Raw genomic sequence first — 19,528 nt, forward strand, 5'->3', positions numbered from 1 at the left:
GGGGCAGTGGGAATAAACTTTAAAAAATAAATTTCAGAAGTTGGTACAGAAGTTGGCTGTGAAGAACAAGGAAAAAACAAAACAAAACAAAACCCAGGGCAATGCAATGGCAAATGACTGGGGGAACACTGGATAAGGAGTCAGGTGACAGAGATTCTGATCTCAGCTTTGCCAGAACAGTCTCTACAGCCTTCAGCAAGTCAATTCACCTCTCTGGCCTTATTTTTCTCACTCATACAAGGATGACTTGAATGTATGATCTCTAAGCTTCCTTCCTAGTATCGAGTTCTCTGATTTGATAGTTTGAAGACCATTACTTCAATAAACATGAATGCTTACCCTTGAGTCAAAGACAAAGCACACTCCATGTAATGGGACAGACATGGAAATAAATCATTATGCAACAGTGTGAAAACCACTGTTATCTTCTGCTCTTCTTAGTCCAATATACCCCTATACAGAAGATGTGTCATATAATGAGAAACATGTCATTTAAAAAACATGTCATTTAGGGGCACCTGGGTGGCTCAGTCGTTAAGCGGCTGCCTTCGGCTCAGGTCATGATCCCAGGGTCGGGGCTCGGCAGGTTGCCTGCTCAGCTGCGGGAAGCCTCCTTAGCAGCGGGAAGCCTGCTTCTCCCTCTCTCACTCGCCCTGCTTGTGATCCCTCTCTCGCTGTCTTTCTGTCAAATAAATAAATAAAATCTTTAAAAAAATAAATTAAAAAATATGTCATTTAAAGAGGTAAAGAGGGCAATGGGTCAAAGTCCCCTCATCCAAAGGTCCCGCTGCCAGTGGGGCGCTGAGTTTTATGGAGGACTGTTTTCCCCCACCAAGATCGTAATCAGTTCTAGGACAACAGAGAAAACCCTGTTTCTTTTTCCTTTGTATTTCTACTATATTGAGCTTACAGTAGGTGCTGTGTAAATTCCCGCTGAGAGACATTTGTTGATTACTTGAACATCGCACGTTGTTGCCGGCAGACCGGGACCGAGGAAACTGCCTGGAGCAGATCCGCAGGTGGAGTGATAACGTTTGACGACGGAGTGATTAACCACTTGCTGCTGTGCAGCTTTTAACCCTCTTCTTTGAGCTCTTTTTGTATTTTGTAATATTTTGCACGTTTTAAATTCATACATGACATACAGAATTATTTGCAATTGCGATCAGAACTGTGTAAACATGGTGTCTGTATCTGTGAGCAATTGGAATGGCATATGGATGATACAAGTGGCTGAGCTGAGAAGTGGCGCTGTGGATGATTTTCTTTGCAAAGTATTACATTTTTCCTATGTTTTCACAATAAAATACAAGGCTAATGACGCATGATGTAGAGGTTTTCAAGCTAGCCTCTGAAGAAAAGGCGCCTCGGAGAGCTGACATTTTTTAAAAAAAAGTGTAAAATCCAAACCGAAGTCCCCCGCCCCGCCCCCCCCAAAGGGCACGGTCCCAGTGTCGCACCGCTCAAAAACCCAGGCAAAAGCGTCAGGCAAGCCGTTGTGCCAACAATCATCTGAGGGCGCCTTCCAGGGATTTCAGGGAATCATGTTCCCGAACCTCAGAGAATCTTCCAAAATTCCCTTCCGAAAGTCCCCGCCCTCCGCTTGTCACCGTAGTGCGTCAAAGGCCCGTAGTCGTCACAGGAGGGAAAAATGTACCTCGCGCGAGATTCGGCGACGGGATTTCGAAGTTAGGGAACAGCCGCGGCGCACGCGCACTGGCCTCACAACCTCGGGGCGGCACGCGGGTAGGTAGGCTAGAGCCCAGAGGAGGGGGAACAGAGCGTGCTGGTGTCTCCCCCCCGTCACCGCGCAGTGCGTGGATCTGCGGGTCGCTGGAGGTGCGGAGCACCGGGCCGGACCCGGCCTCCCCGGCGCGCGTGTGACTGCGGCGGGCGCCCTCCTGCGCCTCCACGAGTTGGAGGAGTGCCGCCGGCGTGCGCCCCGGCGTCGGGACGTGAGCTCGTGCTCGCCTTTTCCTTTTTAACGGTCGCCCCCCACGCACACACTCCAGTCCCCTGAGAGTTGGTCTTCGCGCCTCGGCGCGCCCCTCCTCACCCGGCCCCTCCCACCGACCCCCGTTCCCGCTCGCTCCTGCTGGGTAGCCGCCTTCATCCCTGGGGTCCCTGCTTGGGGGCGGAGAAGATGGCTGGCGGACGTCTGCTGCTGGGGGGCGACTTCCTGTCGCCGCCGCCGCTGCCCCCCCTCCCGCCGCCGCCGCTGCCGCCCCTCCCGCCGCCCCCGCCCGAGCCAGTGCTGGAGCAGTGGCGCTATAGCCACGAAAGTGACTGGCAGTGGGCTCTGCGGCGCAGCTTCATCTGTCGGCACCTGCACAGCTATCCCGGGGCTGCTCTGGACCAGCTCCTCGCGCTCTCCGCCGCCTGGACCAACCACGTTTTCCTGGGCTGCAGGTGAGGAAGGTGTGAGGGTCGGGTTAGGGACCCGGTAGGGGTCTCGGGGATGGGGGTCGGGATAGAGACGGGGGCAGGATACGGACGAGGGCGTAGAGGCTGGAGCTTTGGAGGTGCTGGAGGACACCAGGGGGTTCAGTATTGGTCTGGGGGGATCGGCCGAGCGAGGTGGTAGAGGATGACATAACAGCCAGAAGAAGGGTGTGGGGATCACGGGAGCGGCTCCTCCAGGACCAGGGATGGAGATTAAGCAGCACCTGGAAGGGGATTGTTGAGGGGTGGTCATCGTGGCGGTGGTTTTGGAGGGCGTGGGAAATGACGAATAGCAGAATCTCGGACCTGCGTAGGACCTTGCAAGGATGCGGTATCCGCAGAGATGCTTGACAGTCGGGGCATCGAGGGTCTGCGGGCCGAGGGTGGGGGGGGGGGAGCAAGGGAACTCTCCTAGTCTCCTCCTGACCACTCCCTCTTTCCATCCCCGTTAAATAAAACAGCACCAACCCCCCGACGGGGTTTTACTGTCTTCTCCTGGGGAGGCGGTTTGTATGAGGTCTCTCAGCTGCAGGGTCCGCCTTGCTTGTAGATTTGCGCATAATATGTCTGGACGCAAACAAAGAGATGGATATATGTTACTCTAAAAATGGATTGCTCTCCTTTCACCTTAAATGTGATCAGGAGGATTAATATTTGGCCTCTGGGTGAGGTTTTAGGGGTGTGTGTGTGTACCCCCCCTTTCCTAGAACCTGGTGCGCGTTCTCAACAGGCCTCTTTGAGAGCTCTTTGCATTCAATGGAGACTGCAGTATGGTTCCAACGCATTTTTTTTTTTAAACAGACTACTTGGACCTCTGTCCTTCTGCACCCCAAATCGGTCCTAGACTAATCATTCCTTTGATAGACTGAGAAGCTTCTTTTTTTGGACACTCCTGCCTCACGGTGAATTTTTTACTAGGAAGGATGAGAAGTTCTGGAAAATGATCAGATCAAATTCAGCCAGTTCAGTTTTAGGAATGACCATAACAGATACAGAAAAATAGGATTATCCACTTCTACCTTTAATTGTTGAACATAGCATCTAGTGTATACTTTGTTTTGCTCTGATCACCAAAATTTATTTTTTCCTATTTTCTCTAGGTTAGTATAATTTCTGCCTCCAGAGACAATGATTATTTCACTGGAGGAACTGGTTACAACTGGGGAAGCCTCAGTTATTAATTCAGTTAAATCTAATTGACCTTCACTTAACAATATTGTTTTTGCAGTTGAAAAAGTACCTTTATCCCATAATCATACATCTCCTTGATATCACAGAAGGCCATGGGAAATCTGAATCCTGAAAAAAATTTTTTTTTACATGGGGGAGAGTAGCTATCCTTTGTGTTAATAATAAATTTTACCTTCCCACAAGAATGTAAGCTCCTTTGGGAAAGAGGTTTTTGCTTTCTTATTCACACTTTTATCCTCAGTGCCTAGAAGAGTGTCTTCTGCATGATCGCCATTCAATAAATATGTGTGGGGTAAACAGATGAATATAGCTTTATAATGTACAACATATTTTAATTATTTATGTATCTCTCTTAATACAACAACCTTGGGAATTAGGTGGTATCTCATTTTTACAGCTAAGTCAATGGAGACCAAGAAGTTAAGTGACTTTTCCAAGGTTCCACAGTCGGGACTACGACTCAGGTCTTCTAATGCTCTTTCCACTGAGACACAGCTGCTATATTTGGGAAGGATGGCCCAGGAGTGAAAGCAAGTAACTGACACAAGCCACATCATTTTTATATCTCAGGATTTCATTCCAAGAACAAGAGCCCTTTATATAACTAGGGCATTAACCAACACAGAGTAGGCCAGTGGTAGTTGGTGTTAAAAGCTAAAGCATCCAGGACATTTGTGTGTGTGTGCACTCACCCAAGCACATCTGTGTGTAGAGTGTGTGTGTGTGTAACAAGATGAATGAATATATACACACACACACACACACATTTCATATCATATTTTAGGTAAGTCAGTTCCGTCACTATAACATTATCAAATAGCTTAACTGAAGAATAATGTTTACATTATATCTGATAACATAGATATGAGAGAAAGGGAAGGGGTAACAAAGAATCTTGGAAGCTAGGGACCAAGTGCAGTGTTCCACGTTAGTCAGGCTTTATGTTAGCTGTCAGCTTCAGAGGGGTAAAATCTACATTCCAGTACTACTTTTTTTTTTTTTAAGATTTTATTTATTTGACAGAGAGAGACACAGTGAGAGAGGGAACCCAAGCAGGGGGAGTGGGAGAGGGAGAAGCAGGCTTCCTGAAGAGCAGGGAGCCTGATGCGGGGCTCGATCCCAGGACCCTGGGATCATGACCCGAGCCGAAGGCAGACGCTTAACGACTGAGCCACGCAGGCGCCCCTACATTCCAGTACTTCTTAAGGTTGATGTTGGCAGAGCTCATTTTCTGGTCTGTTCTGTGACAGAAGATTGTTCTCTCAAGGGAACTGCAGAATACATGGTGTAACAGCCTCTTCTGAATTTAAATTGTTAATTTGTTGTTCATCCCTTGACTTTGGGAACAGGTTGTAAATAGTAGCACTTTTTTTTTACCCCCCCCCCCCCCCCAATGAAGGGCTTTCTGTGTTCTCTTTTAGTTAGGGCTGAAATAACTCCTAGGTCAAGGGTATCTTTGAAAACTCCTTGATCATAAGACCAAGCCAGGAGGAGCTCACATGTTCAGGGAGGCAAACCATGTTTCATTCCTTTTGGTGATAGTGGCGATTTTCATGGAACAAGCTTGACTATCTTGATTCTGCAACAGTGGGTCTCAAGCTTAAGCAAGCATCACAATCAACTGTCAGGCTTGTTAAAAAATAGATTGCTGGGCTCCACCCCAGGCTTTCTGATTCAGTAGGTCTGCGGCAGGACCCCTGAATTTGCATTTCTAACAAGTTCCCAGGTGGTACTGATGATCAGGTGATGCTGGTCCAGTGATTACACCATGAGAACCACTGCTTTATAGGATAAAATAAAACTGTTTTTCCAATATGCTTTTTGATCATTTTTCCCTCATAGTCCAGGTAACCAGGAATCTCAAATAGCTGAACTTATTTCTCTTCACTGTTTTGTCTGTTTCATAAAAGTAAACAACCTGTCAAAGAATTTTTTTCTGCGAGCAATTTCTAAGATACGTCTTGTGGCTAATGGAAAGTTAGTGCAGGTGGGTGGGGAGATGGGGTAACTAGGTGATGGGCATTAAGGAGGGCACTTGATGGAATGAGCACTGGGTGTGATAGGCAACTGATGAATCACTGAACTCAGCTTCTGAAACAACAAAAAAAGAAAAGTTAGTGAAGTCTTCTAATCAACTGAATCTATAGCACTCACATAATTGTTCATATGAATGCCTGGGGAACTGTAAAATTTTTACTTAAAAACTGTAGATAATGTATCTGTATTTAATAAAGCAGAATGGTTAACTAGAGCATTCAGGTTTTCAATTATTCTTCATCAATAGGATTAGAACCAGAATCCTGGCCTATTGATTTTTGATGAGATATTTGTAGGAAAAATATATCTTAAAATGAAACCAGGCTTGCTGCCTTGATTATTGTCTCTTCCTTGTTGCTATGAGACTGATTTTTGGAAGGTAGATGCCAGTTGAGCTCATGTTGTGAAACTAACTTTGCACATAGGTAGCCTGCATCAGTCACCAGCTAAAGAAATGGGAGTGGGAACTTTCCAAAGATTTATCAATCTGGTTGTGGGTTATTCACTTATGATGTTAAGAGTCTTATTAATAGTTTTGAATAAATAATTTTATACTTGGAAATCCTGATCTTTGTTTAGTTTTCAAACCTCAGCTGTTTTTGGACCTAGTAGAGCAGTTTAATAAATCTTTTAAAAATTTGGAAGCATTACTAAATATTTGTTAAATTTCAGGTGCGTTGTAGATCATAAGTATGCGCTTATCTTTTTTCAAGAATGTAAGATTCATGAAATCACATGTCTTTGTCCATTATAAATCATCTTTATGTATGCCAGGCATGGTGGGACAGTTGAATAGCATCCTGATTTCCAAAAGCTTGGTACATAGTAAGCTATCTTTGAAAACTCTGAAGACCTCCTGAGGTTTTTTGCTTTTGTTTTTTTAAGCATTTATGATCAAATGGGTAAATTAACAGACTTAAATATATAATATGTGTGCATCTTATAATTACTGTATAAGATTTGCCGTAATGATACTTTGCATCATGGTCTCTCCATAAGGTAAAATACTGTATAGCCATTAAAACTCATGTGGTAATGACATAGGAAAAAACTTAGGATCTCATAAATTAAGAACAACCCCCCACCCTACTAGAGTGCAAATCAACATAGATGATCTGTAGGAGATTTGGGGGGAGGGCGGCGCCAGTGGTATGGAAAGCACAGAGAAAGGAATAAAAAGTAAACTTCAAATGTTAATGAAGTTATCAGTGGTTGGGTTTGTAGGTGCTTTCTTGGTGGGTTCTCTAAAATTTCTGGAGTGAAGGTGATACTTTATTTTTTTAAAGATTTATTTGTTTATTTGAGGGGGGGAAGAGGGAGAGAGAGAGAATCTCAAGCAGACTCAGTGCTGAGCACAAGAGCCTGAGGCAGGGCTCAATCTCACAACCCTAAGATTGGGACCTGAGCTGAAATCAAGAGTCAGATGCTTTTTTTTTTTTTTTATTTGACAGAGAGAGACACAGCGAGAGAGGGAACACAAGCAGGGGGAGTGGGAGAGGGAGAAGCAGGCCCCCCGCAGAGCGGGGAGCCTGATGCGGGGCTCGATCCCAGGACCCTGGGATCATGACCTGAGCCGAAGGTAGACGCTTAACGACTGAGCCACCCAGGCGCCCCAAGAGTCAGATGCTTAACTGCTTAACTGACTGCACCACCCAAGTGCCCTTCATAGTAGATTTTTTAAAGTAACACCTTTAGGGGCACCTGGGTGGCACAGTTGGTTAAGCGAACGACTCTTGATTTTGGTCTGGTCCTCATCTCAGGTCCTAATCCTAGGGTCGTGAGATTGAGCCCCACCTCAACCTCTGTGCTTAGAATGGAGTCAACCTGGGATTTTCTCTCCCTCTCCCCCTGCCCCTCCCGCTGGTGCGCTCTCTCTCTTTCTCTAAAATAAATGAACAAATCTTTTAAACATAAATAAATCTACTATGAAAAAATACATAATGGAAACCAGTAATGAAAGTTTTACTGGCTTGGCTTATTTAAAATTTGTGGAACCACTTCTTTGCTCTTGGATAGCTATTCTCTCAACAATTTTAGAAATGAGAATGAAATCCTAGTGGTCTTATTAAAGACTCTAGATTAATATTTGCATTGTTCTCTGAATAGTCAAGAGTCAGGTACTATACAGTCTTTTCCATTATTGTTTGAGCTGGTTGGGTTTCCTCAATATTATGACTTCCTGATAAAGGACTGAGAAGCTGACTGTGTTCACAACCTACGCAAAGGTTTATTTTTATAGCCCATGGGTGATGTTGAATTTTGTGGCAGATGTAATGAATAGGGAACAGTGGGTATAATCATTACTAATGCTGGAAGAAACCTGAGAGAAAAGTGAATGGAATGAGCCCCAAATGCATCACTTCTGCATGCTGTATGTATGGCCTACATGCCATTTACAGTTGTATGCCATATGTGGAATCAGGCTGGAATCGAAGCCTGGAGACGTTTGACTGGAACTCAAGGTGAGTGGCTTGAGTGTAGTGCCAATTCAGGTAGCAAAAGTGGCATCATCAGTTCAAGATTATTTATAGACTTTCACTTTCATGATCTTTTGTTTCCATCCTGTACCTTGGAAATTGGACTCCCAACTCTGAATAGAAGTGATGTATAGAAAGTACAGTGTTTTAGGCTGTACTTTTTTTTTTTTTCAGGCTATACTTTCTGATGTTTAGATAAGAATAAATGAAAATGAAGTTACTCTTGGCATTTAAATACTGATGTTAGCAGCAGCAGTCGGAGCTGTTATCAGTGGGAAGTGCAGGTTGCAACTGAGCTGGCTTGTGCTCATCTGTCCGTGAAGGCCACCAAGTCCCGACTTCCTGGCTTTGCAAGGAAAGACATCTGATGGGTGTGGAACCAGTGGTGCCCAAAATGGAAAACGTTACCCTCCTTCCGGTTCAGAACCTATTCACGTCAAGCTGTGATAGTTACTCATATTCAGAACTTTCTTCCCAAAGGCCACCAGGAGTCTCTTTTTTTGGTCATAGGCCAGGAAAGGCTCTCAAGGTAGGAAGGGTGAGTAGGTCCCCGTGATAACGAAAACTTCACTTGAGCCTGTCTATTTGTTTCTCTGCAGTTATATGATATTCAGTCAAGCAGCCAACCTACTTTATGAGGAACCCCTTTAAAAATTGTATGCTTCGAAGCTTTTTATTATGGAAAAAACCGAACACACAAAAGTAAAAGAGTTTAATGGACTTCCATGTACCCATTACTCGACTTCAGCAATATCAACAGTTTCTCATGCTGCCCTTCTCATTTCTTCTGTTGTGCCCCCAGTTTTTTTGTGGGAGATAGTCTGGAGTATATTAAAGAAAATCTTGACGTCATTTCACCTGCGAATACTTCAGTATGTATCTATACCAGACAAGAATTTTTATTTTTATTTTTTTTAGTGGGGAGAGGGGCAGAGGGAGAGAAAGAGAATATTAAGCAGACTCCACTGAGCGTTGAGCCCATCACGGGGCTCTATCTCACAACCCTGAGACCATGACCTGAGCCAGAATCAGGAGTCAGATGCTTAACTGACTGAGCCACCCAGGTGCCCCACAGATAAGAATTTTTACAAAGAGAGTCATAATAGGGGTGCCTGGGTGGCTCAGTCAGTTAAGCATCTGACTCTTGATCTCAGCTCAAAGCTCAGGTCTTGATCTCAGGGTTGTGGGTTCAAGCCCCATGTTGGGCTCCATGCTGGGTGTGGAGCCTACTTAAAAAATAGAGTCAATACCATTATCCACACTCAACAAAATTAACAGTAATTTCTTAAAATCCATGTTCAGTTCTCTCTACTTGTTTCAAAGTGTATTTTTTAATGTTATTTTTAAGTAATCTCTTACACCCAACATGTGGCTCAAACAACCCCGAGATCAAGAGTCGTATGCTCTACGGACTGAGCCAGCCAGGCGCCCCTCATTTGTATTTTGGTTTGTTTGATTCATGATCCAAACCAGGTCCATGCACTGTATTTGGTTGATCTGTCTCCTTTAATCTATAACCCCATTCCCCTATCCTTTTATTTTCATGCTGTTTATTTGATGAAGAAATTGGATTGTCACATAGTGTTTCCTTCATTCTGGATTTGGCTGGCTGTGTTCTTATGGTGATGTTTAACATATTTCTGGGAGTGAGGGGCTTGCTTAGGTTCAGGTTCAATTATTTGAAGGACAATACTTTATAGATAGTGCTTTGTATTTCCTCTCATATAAGGGGACACATGTCTGCTTGTCTCATTTTTTAGTGATAGTAAGATTATAAAGTTCCCATAAACTTTTTTAATCAAATTTTTTATTGAGATAATTAGAGATTCACATGCAGTTGTAGGAAGTAATACAAAGAGATGCCCTGCATTCTTTACCCAGTTCCTCCAGTGATAACATTTTGCAAAATTATTGTGTAATATCAAAACTAGGACAGTGACATTGTTAACAATCCACTGATTTTATTTAGTCTCCCAGTTTTACTAGTACTCGTGTGTGTGTGTGTGTGTGTGTATTTTTAGTTGAATACAGTTTATTACATGTGTAGGTTTGTGTATCCACTACCACAGTCAAGATATTGAACAGTTCCAATACTATAAGGATCCCTCATATCACCCTTTTATAACCACATCCAGGGATGCCTGGGTAGCTCAGTCGGTTAAGCGTCTGCCTTTGGCTCAGGTCATGATCCCAGGGTCCTGGGATCCAGCCCCACATCGGGCTCCCTGCTCCTCGGGAAGCCTGCTTCTCCCTCTGCCTGCCGCTCCCCCTGCACTCTCTCTCTCTCTGACAAACAAATAAATAAAATCTTAAAAAAAAAAAAAAAACATCCGTTTCCTTTCCACTCATACACGATACTGGGTGTATCAATAGTTATTTCCTTTGTATTGCTGAGTAGTGTTCTGAGGTGTGTACATACCACAGTTTAACCATCCACCTGTTGAAGGCCTTCTGAGCTGATTGCAGTTTTTGGCTGTTACAAATAAAACTGCTGTGAACATTCATGTACAGGTTTTTGTGTGAATGTAAGTTTTGATTTCTTTGAGATAAATGGCCAAAAAAAAAAGGGCCATTGCTAGGTCGAGTGGTAATTGCATGTTTAATTTTTAAGACACTTCCAAGTTGTTTTCCAGAGTGGCCATACCATTTTACATTCCCTCCAGCAGTCTATGAATGATCTAGTTTCTCTGTGTCCTTGCCAGCATTTGATGTTGTCATTCTTTTTTACTTTAGCCATTCTGAGGGTGCAGAGTGATACCTTGTTGTGGTTTTAAAGTACCTTTCTCTGGTAGTTAATGATGTTGACCATCTTTTCATGTGCTTATTTGCAGTATGTCTATCCTGTTTGGTTAAATGTTCTGTTCATGTCTTTTTGTTCACTTTTTAATATATATATTTTTTTACTGTTGCATTTTGAGAGATGTTTATACTGAATACTATGTTTTGTTTTGTTGTCAGGTGTTTGGTTTGTAAATCTCTCTCCCAGTCTGTAGCTTGTCTTTTTGTCCTCTTCATAGGGGCTTTTGAGAGCAAAAGTTTTTAATTTTGATGAAGTCCCTTTTATCAGTTTTTCCTTTTATGGATCTTGCTTTTGGTATCAAGTATGAGAACTGTTGGCCTAGCCCTAGATCTGAAGATTTTCTCCTGTGTTTCTAAAGAAATTTATAGTTTTACATTTTGGTCCATGATACATTTTGAATAAATTTTTGGATGAGAAGTGAGGTTGAGGTTTTGTTTGTTGCCGACGGATGCCCACTTACTCCAGCACCATTTGTTGAAAAGGGTGTCCTTCTCTATTGAGTTGCTTTTGCAGCTTGAACATGTTTGGGGGGGGTCTCTTTCTGGGTTCTTCCTCATCAACTTTTCACCTCATAGGCCTAGCAGTCATCGATGATAATTTATTATTTTATGATGGGTGGCAAAATGGCAGTAGTCTATCATTCCTTCATTTATTAGCTGGAATGCTTCTGTAAAAGAGATTTTTCTCATCAACTCTTAGTTACTCTGATGTACAATTTGTATAGGAAAATGCCGGATAAATGCTTGCTTTCTTTAATATTACCTGTTTTCGGAATAATGACTTGTTTCCTCACCATCTTCCAAAGGTGACCAATAATGAGTTTGTAAGTATCATTACAGACTAATGGATCGTTGGCATATTTGTTATGTCTGAATCCACTGCAGGTTATTATTCTTATTGATAATCCAGTTGACTCACTTTGCCAGTAGGAGTGTGGTCAGATTGGCTTCTGAGTCCATTTGACACAACCCCTGAGGCCTTTTACAGCTTCCTTGTTTCCAGGCACAGGAATATCTCCCAGGTTCATCTTGTACATTTCTTCCCCCAGACTTGTAATCAGCCATTTCTCTAAGGACCCTGATTCCTTTTTGTGGGAGATGGTAAAGACCATAGTCTGGATGTTAACAACCCAGACACTCTTAACACTCTTAGGACTTCTGTAAATACACAAATGTAATTATTTACATATAATACACATATATGACAGAGAAAGATCATGAGTTTATATGGATGCTTTTAATTCATATTAAAAGATCTTCACTTAAATGATTTTATGTTCATATGTCTTCTAATGACAGTAACATAATTACTCATTTGATAGGTAAGTATTATAGGGCACATTGTTCAGTTTTATAGCCAGGATACTCTGCTGATGAAGTCCTGTGGGGACAATTACAAGATTAGCTCATTTAGAAGCTTTTTAAAAAACTGCATTCTTATCTGTTTTAACTGTAGATTATATTAATTTAAATAGGTACAGCCCACGCCTGATGGAAAAAATTCTCCAAATGGCTGAAGGTATTGATATTGGGGAGATGCCTTCATATGATCTGATGCTGTCCAAACCTTCCAAGGGTCAAAAACGTCACCTCTCAACATGTGATGGTGAGTATACTTGTTTTTGGAAGGTGGGATTTGAAGAAACAACATGGCTTTTTTAAAAATGGTATGAGTGTGGTATATGGTCTTAAATAACATTGGTTAACATTGGACCTTACACAAATGTAAAAGAGTTTTAACTTTTAGTTATGTACAGTTTTGTGGTTTTTTTTTTTTTGAGGATGGTAAATGGAACTGAAAAATAAGAATACTGATGTCACACGATAATGCTGTCCTTGAAGTCCATGCCATGGAACCTCCCTCTAAATAGAACAACCTTATACTCTGATCATTTGAACATCTAAGTAACTAAATCCTCTTGGATGGGTCCAAGATGGACCAGCTTTCTCTGAACAGTGCTACAGGGAGGAGGCTGTAGCGTCTGGCCTAGCCTCAACAGAGAGTTCTTCTAGAGCTTTCAATTCGCTATCCCCCATAAATCATTAGTTTCCAGCTGCTATTTGTTCTAGAAATAAAATATAGCAAACCACCCTTTTGTGCGGGATAGGTCGGAACTAAGATTTTGAAGTTGAAAACCTTTGGGGTCTTTTGATAATTATTTTTATTTGATTTTTAGTCACAACCACATAAAGAACTATGACAGCGTTACCTCTGCTGCCAAAGCAAGAGGCTGTGTAAACGCCCCTGGCCGTCACCTCTTTTGCGTTAGAACCATCTATTCCATTTGCGGTGTTTTAAGAAGGGCGCTCTCCAGCACAGGTGGCATGAGATTATACTGGAACAACCTATTCCTCAGCAGACTTCACCTGTGCTTTGCCTCATTAGATACAGAAGCACCTACCAGTCACGTGTGGTGGTGACCTGCATACCTGATTCAGGGCATATTTTCCGTCAAGTTTCTTCCCTTACCCATGGGACAGGGACCATCCCTTGTTATATCGGAATCCTACGTTGATAGTCCCTTCACCTAAATGACCTGAAGTTCTTGTGATGGGAAGTAGTATCTTGTACCAACAGTGCAACTTGCAAATAAAATGGTTGGTACTATTTTCCTGTTTGCTTCTTTTGAAATATTCCCTTTTTAATGAATTGTAAATTTCACTCATTCTGTAGGTCAAAATCCTCCTAAAAAGCAAGCCGGTTCCAAATTCCATGCGAGACCTCGTTTTGAGCCTGTACATTTTGTAGCTAGTAGTTCAAAAGATGAAAGACAGGAAGATCCTTATGGCCCTCAAACAAAAGAGGTAAACGAACAAACACATTTTGCCGGCATGCCAAGAGACATCTACCAAGATTATACTCAAGACTCTTTCAGTGTGCAAGACGGGAATTCTCAGTATTGTGATTCATCAGGATTTATTTTCACAAAAGACCAGCCCGTAACAGCCAACATGTATTTCGACAGTGGGAACCCCGCTCCAAGCAGCACATCACAGCAGGCAAACTCTCAGTCAGCTCCTGAGCCTTCACCATCACAGACATTTCCTGAGTCTGTGGTAGCTGAGAAGCAGTATTTTATTGAAAAATTAACAGCGACTATCTGGAAGAACCTTTCTAATCCAGAGATGACTTCTGGCTCTGATAAAATTAATTATACATACATGTTAACTCGGTGTATTCAGGCATGTAAGACAAATCCTGAGTACATCTATGCTCCTTTAAAAGAGATCCCTCCTGCCGACATCCCCAAAAATAAAAAACTTCTAACAGACGGTTATGCGTGTGAAGTTAGATGCCAGAATATCTACTTAACCACTGGTTATGCTGGCAGCAAGAATGGGTCCAGGGATCGAGCTACTGAGCTAGCTGTAAAACTCTTGCAGAAACGTATCGAAGTTAGAGTTGTCCGGCGGAAATTCAAGCACACGATCGGAGAGGACCTTGTGGTGTGTCAGATCGGCATGCCCGCGTACGAGTTTCCTCCGGCTCTGAAGCCGCCGGAAGAGCTGGTGGTGCTGGCTAAAGATGCTTCTGGGCAGCCGATTTTTAATGCTTCCGCCAAACACTGGACCAATTTTGTCCTTACAGAAAATGCAAACGATGCGATTGGCATCCTCAACAATTCTGCCTCATACAACAAAATGTCAGTTGAATACAAATACGAGATGATGCCGAATCGCACGTGGCGTTGCCGCGTGTTTCTGCAAGATCACTGCTTGGCTGAAGGTTATGGAACCAAAAAAACAAGCAAACACGCAGCTGCCGATGAGGCTTTGAAAATCCTTCAAAAAACACAGCCCACTTACCCCTCGGTCAAAAGTTCACAGTGCCAGACAGGCTCTTCACCCAGGGGATCTGGAAAGAAGAAAGATATAAAGGATCTCGTAGTTTATGAGAATTCTTCAAATCCGGTGTGCACCCTGAACGACACAGCTCAGTTCAACCGCATGACTGTCGAATACGTCTACGAAAGAATGACAGGCCTCCGATGGAAATGCAAGGTGATCCTAGAGAGCGAAGTGATCGCGGAAGCAGTTGGGGTGAAGAAAACGGTCAAATACGAAGCTGCTGGGGAAGCTGTGAAAACCCTCAAAAAGACCCAGCCGACCGTCATTAACAATTTGAAGAAAGGAGCTGTCGAAGATGTGATTTCCAGAAATGAAATTCAGGGCCGCTCGGCAGAGGAGGCTTATAAACAACAAATCAAAGAAGATAACATAGGAAACCAGCTGCTGAGAAAGATGGGCTGGACGGGTGGCGGTTTAGGTAAATCCGGCGAGGGCATCCGGGAGCCGATCTCTGTCAAAGAGCAGCATAAGCGAGAGGGGCTTGGCCTTGATGTGGAGAGGGTGAACAAAATCGCCAAGAGAGACATCGAACAGATCATCAGAAACTACGCCCGCTCGGAGAGCCACACGGATTTGACTTTCTCCACGGAGCTGACTAACGACGAGCGGAAGCAAATACACCAGATCGCCCAGAAGTACGGTCTTAAGAGTAAGTCGCACGGGGTAGGCCACGACAGGTACCTGGTGGTAGGCAGGAAGCGGCGGAAGGAAGACCTCCTGGACCAGCTCAAACAGGAAGGCCAAGTGGGGCATTACGAGCTCGTGATGCCGCAAGCAAATTGAGCTCGTAACTAATTTACTTTGTAAATGCCCCATGAGGCAGATTCACGAATGAAAGAAATGCCACATGTCCTGGCTGCAGAGTATATCCATTCTTAAGATGTCTCACCTTGTTCATTTCATATAGTGCTTTATTAGATAGTGGAACCTGAAGAATTGTGTCCACTTGTATTAGCTTAAATCCAGCAGGTGATATTGTGCAGTTACTGTTTGTGTCTTTGGTATTGCTGTGTCCCTCCGATTTTAGTAGTTTGTACAAAGCAAGAACACGTATCCAAATGGAATTTCACCCCGAGAAAGAAATTCCCATTTTAAAGGGCATAGCACAGCAATCTGCAACAATATGTAAAGTTGATATTGATTACGATAAAACTACAGTCTTAATTTCAGACTTCCTGAAAATGTCAGATCATTTTGTATTACTATTTTCATCTCTGTGTGAAGCCAGTTAAAGAATGTTTAACAGTAAATTGTGCCGTACGTGTAAATGTCCCTACCGACTAAATGATGTAAAACTTTCTTAAAGTAATTTTAGTGTTCGTTTATTTATAACTTCTACCATGTGGTTTCCAGAATATTGGAAGTGAATTACTGTTATCTTGTGATATGAGTTTTAATAAATTCTAGTCTTCATGCTGAGAGAGCACTATTTGAGAGAGCAGTTGAAAAGTTTCAAAAACTTTGCTTCAATCTGAAGAAAGGAAGCTGGAGCTGTCTGTTCTTGGTGCCTTGCAGAGAGCCTCACAGCAACTCTCCGTTACAGCTTTTCCCGTGGTTTGGGCGCACAGCACATCCAAGGCGGCCACAGCGGGGGCAGAGCTGGGTAAGAGACCGGAGACACCTTGGTGCTTTGATGAAAAGGTCAGTTGGCTGGTCCCTCTCTCAAAAAGCTTATTAAGCCCCAAAAGCCAACTTTGTAACATATTTAAAACTGCTATTTTCGCTTATTTCTGGAATGTAAAAAAAAAAATGTATAAAAAAGAATTAGTGTATGCTTCCTGAATAAAAAGGAGCTGATGTTGATCAGAATGGCAGTGTGCTTATTTCTGGGCAGCAGCCTAGTAGCGACACTCTGGGTCTTTGGAGAGGGGAAGTGGTGTTTGCACAAAATATTTCAACACCAGAGCACATGTGGATGAATGTAATGACTTAGCAGATGCGAACGGCTAATCGGTCACCCATCACGTTTTTGCTGTGGGCCAACATGCTGGCTGCGACCAAATCTCCGGCTGTGTACTTCTACATGATTTTGGTTTTGTATCTCCGATAAATCAAGTATCGATATTTAGAGATGAATGTTAATATCAATAGTTAAACATGCCAATGAAATGATAGAACAATTAGGGTGTTTACAGTGTCTGAAGGCATTTAGCCCCATACTTGACGTGTAATTGGCCCACAATAAACAGTAATTGCCTTTCCCCTCTCTTTTCTATTTTGCGTCAAGAAGCTGCCCATTGTAGTTAAACCAGTAGTTTAAAAACATAAAGGGATTGGCTTTTGTACCTGGATCTCTAAGTTTTAGTCACCCACAGTGATTAACTGTCTGATATTTGCTTTTCACTAACTCTCTTTCTTACAGTGCGTGGCCTTTCCTAATGTTGGTAGGAAAAGAAATGAGGTGTGCATTTTATTTTGGCACTTAATGTTTTAACAGTGGCAAAGGGAACATAAGCTGGGATGTTTATAGATTTTATAGGATTTTTTTTTTTTTAAACCTACAGGGTTCATGCCAACCTTGAGAAGCTGTGGTTCAATTAGCAAGTTAGAAAAGCCAGCCTTCAGTTCTCTTGAGTAAGAGTGGCTTTGCGGATCAAGGGGGAGGGGGTGAAAACTCATTTCTCTCTTCACATTTCTTTTCTTTTCCCAAAATGATTGGGCGGGAGGAGGGAGGTGGGGAGTAGGGACATGTTACACATAAATCTGGTTTTCTTAGATAAGTTTAACAGAATATTAACGTCACAGTTAAGGCTCCCAAATAATTGGGCCAGCTATATATTTGGTTCTGGATTTGAGGGTCCAGATTTCCTAACTTCTTAGATCGGCTTTGGTATTGATGCAGAATTAGGGTGAAGTCACTTAGCTCTGCTTGACGATAAAATATGTTGAGAATGAGCTGCTGACAACCTTGCTGTTCTATTTTGTCCCCATTCTGTTGGCTCCTGTGTGTTTTCCTTTTCTTCTAAAGAGCAGCCATTTGTAACTCAGTAACTTTGCTATAAAACCTGCACAGATAAATGGGCTGCTTCAAGTTTTATTTGAATTACTTAAATAAGTTATACTGAGTAACTTTCAGTTACATATATAGCCTCAAGTCTCACAGACCTACTTTTTAGATTTTTTTCCCTCTCCTCTGATTGCAAAATGAATGGGAGTTTCATGCATTCTGTTGGGATACTTTTTTTTTAGTAGGATGCAGTGCATTCACTTTACTGTCAGTAACCCCTGAAGCTGGAGATGGGTCCTATAGAAAGGACTCTTGATTATAACCTGGTTATAATCCTCATGGTTCCCTCATGCCCCTTTCCCCATATCAGCAGGTGCAGAGTTGAAGACTCAAGTTCAAATCAGACTGCCGTTTGTAAGGGGACCTCACAAATCTGTTTTAGCCTTACTCTATTTACATGCAGGCAGCCTGTGGCATTTGTAAAAAACATTGTAAAGAAAAAAAGGCAAATTAGCTTTAAAGGTTTGAATGGTTTTTGTAGTGCCTTTGACCGTGGATATGATGCTTTTAGAGATCAGCTTGTTGACTCTGTTGTACCGTTTTAAAAGGATTATCCCATGAAAAAGATGGAATGATGTTTCTCAGGAGGTGTATAAAAAGGAAAAAATCTGCATGTTACCGATCTCACCTTTTTAAAGTGTGACTAAGAGTGTCACTATTTAAGGTACCCAGCCACAGGAGGATGAAAAAGTTAACGTAAAACTAATCAACCAAATGAAGACCAATTTAATGTGGTTCTACTCTGAAGCAGAAATGGACTTGAGGGAAAATGTTAAGCACATTTAAGGATGATGCTCCTAGGTGGAACCAACCAGTGCATTGAATGAACTCTGCCACACTGACATTCCTTTAAGTGCCATGTCTTAAAGATGAGTGTAGCACATACACCATAAAGACTTAACTTTTAAAGATTTATATGAGAGAGAGCACGCACAGAGGGAGAGGGAGAAGCAGACACCCCGCTGAGCAGAGAGCCCGATGTGGGGCTTGATCCCAGGACCCCGAGATCATGACCTGAGCTCCCCCAGGCACCCCATATAAAGACTTAGCTTAATTTCATTTAGCCCCTACCCCAGACGAGAGGCGAGCGTTTCTACAAAGTCACTGTTCTTGGCTCTTTAAAATGAGACCGGTTGCTCCCCAAAAGAAAGCAGTTTTGTTCAAGATTGAGGCTACCTGGACTCCCAAACTTCACTTGGGAATTAAAGTACCATTTAATAATGGTTTGGTACTATTTGTTTTGAAGCTAGAGCTTCTTGGTCTCTGGAGGCACTGGTAAATACCCAGCTTTGTTTATCACCCCCCTCCCCAACACAATTTCATTCGCTTGATTGACCATACTGTGTGCTGAAGGAACTTTGTTTTATTTAACAGTTTTACATTCTTGTTAAAACGTTAAAAAAAGAACAAAGCATTAACACTTGTGACAAGAAAGAAGGTCCTCTCCAACAGTATCTACTCCTCTTTTTCCTCTCCCAGTGTGTGTATTTTTCTTTTACCATGTTTATTTCAAGGGGGAAAGTGAGTAGATATGAGATTCCAATAAGTTAATACTAAAAGTTCATAGTGAGCTAAAATATAATTATACCTTGACTACAAAATTTTAAGGTTATTTTTATTTACAAGTTTTGAAAAATGTACATTTTTTACATGGGTTACTTGTGCAAAGTTAGATTTAGAAGAGTGACAAATACACAAAAGGTGACGATGGAACATTAGACAAAAC

At 42.5% G+C, this 19,528-nt stretch overlaps 1 protein-coding gene across 3 annotated transcripts; it reads left to right on the top strand.

The window, feature by feature from the left end:
- The first annotated feature begins 1,706 nt into the window (after positions 1-1,706).
- Positions 1,707-16,691, top strand: NKRF (NFKB repressing factor). Of its 3 annotated transcripts, none has more exons than XM_027609482.2 (4): positions 1,707-2,409; positions 12,422-12,552; positions 13,621-15,444; positions 16,339-16,691. In XM_027609482.2, the coding sequence occupies exons 1-4, from the start codon at positions 2,144-2,146 to the stop codon at positions 16,575-16,577; spliced, it is 2,460 nt and encodes an 819-aa protein (XP_027465283.2). In that variant the 5' UTR covers positions 1,707-2,143; the 3' UTR covers positions 16,578-16,691. The 3 variants fall into 3 exon arrangements, with proteins under 3 accessions (XP_027465283.2, XP_027465285.1, XP_027465284.1); XM_027609484.2 differs by having other exon boundaries at positions 16,311-16,540; XM_027609483.2 differs by having other exon boundaries at positions 1,709-2,409; positions 13,621-16,598.
- The last annotated feature ends 2,837 nt before the right edge of the window (positions 16,692-19,528 follow it).

The sequence above is a fragment of the Zalophus californianus genome, chromosome X (assembly GCF_009762305.2).
Source record: "Zalophus californianus isolate mZalCal1 chromosome X, mZalCal1.pri.v2, whole genome shotgun sequence".
NCBI lineage: Eukaryota > Metazoa > Chordata > Mammalia > Carnivora > Otariidae > Zalophus > Zalophus californianus.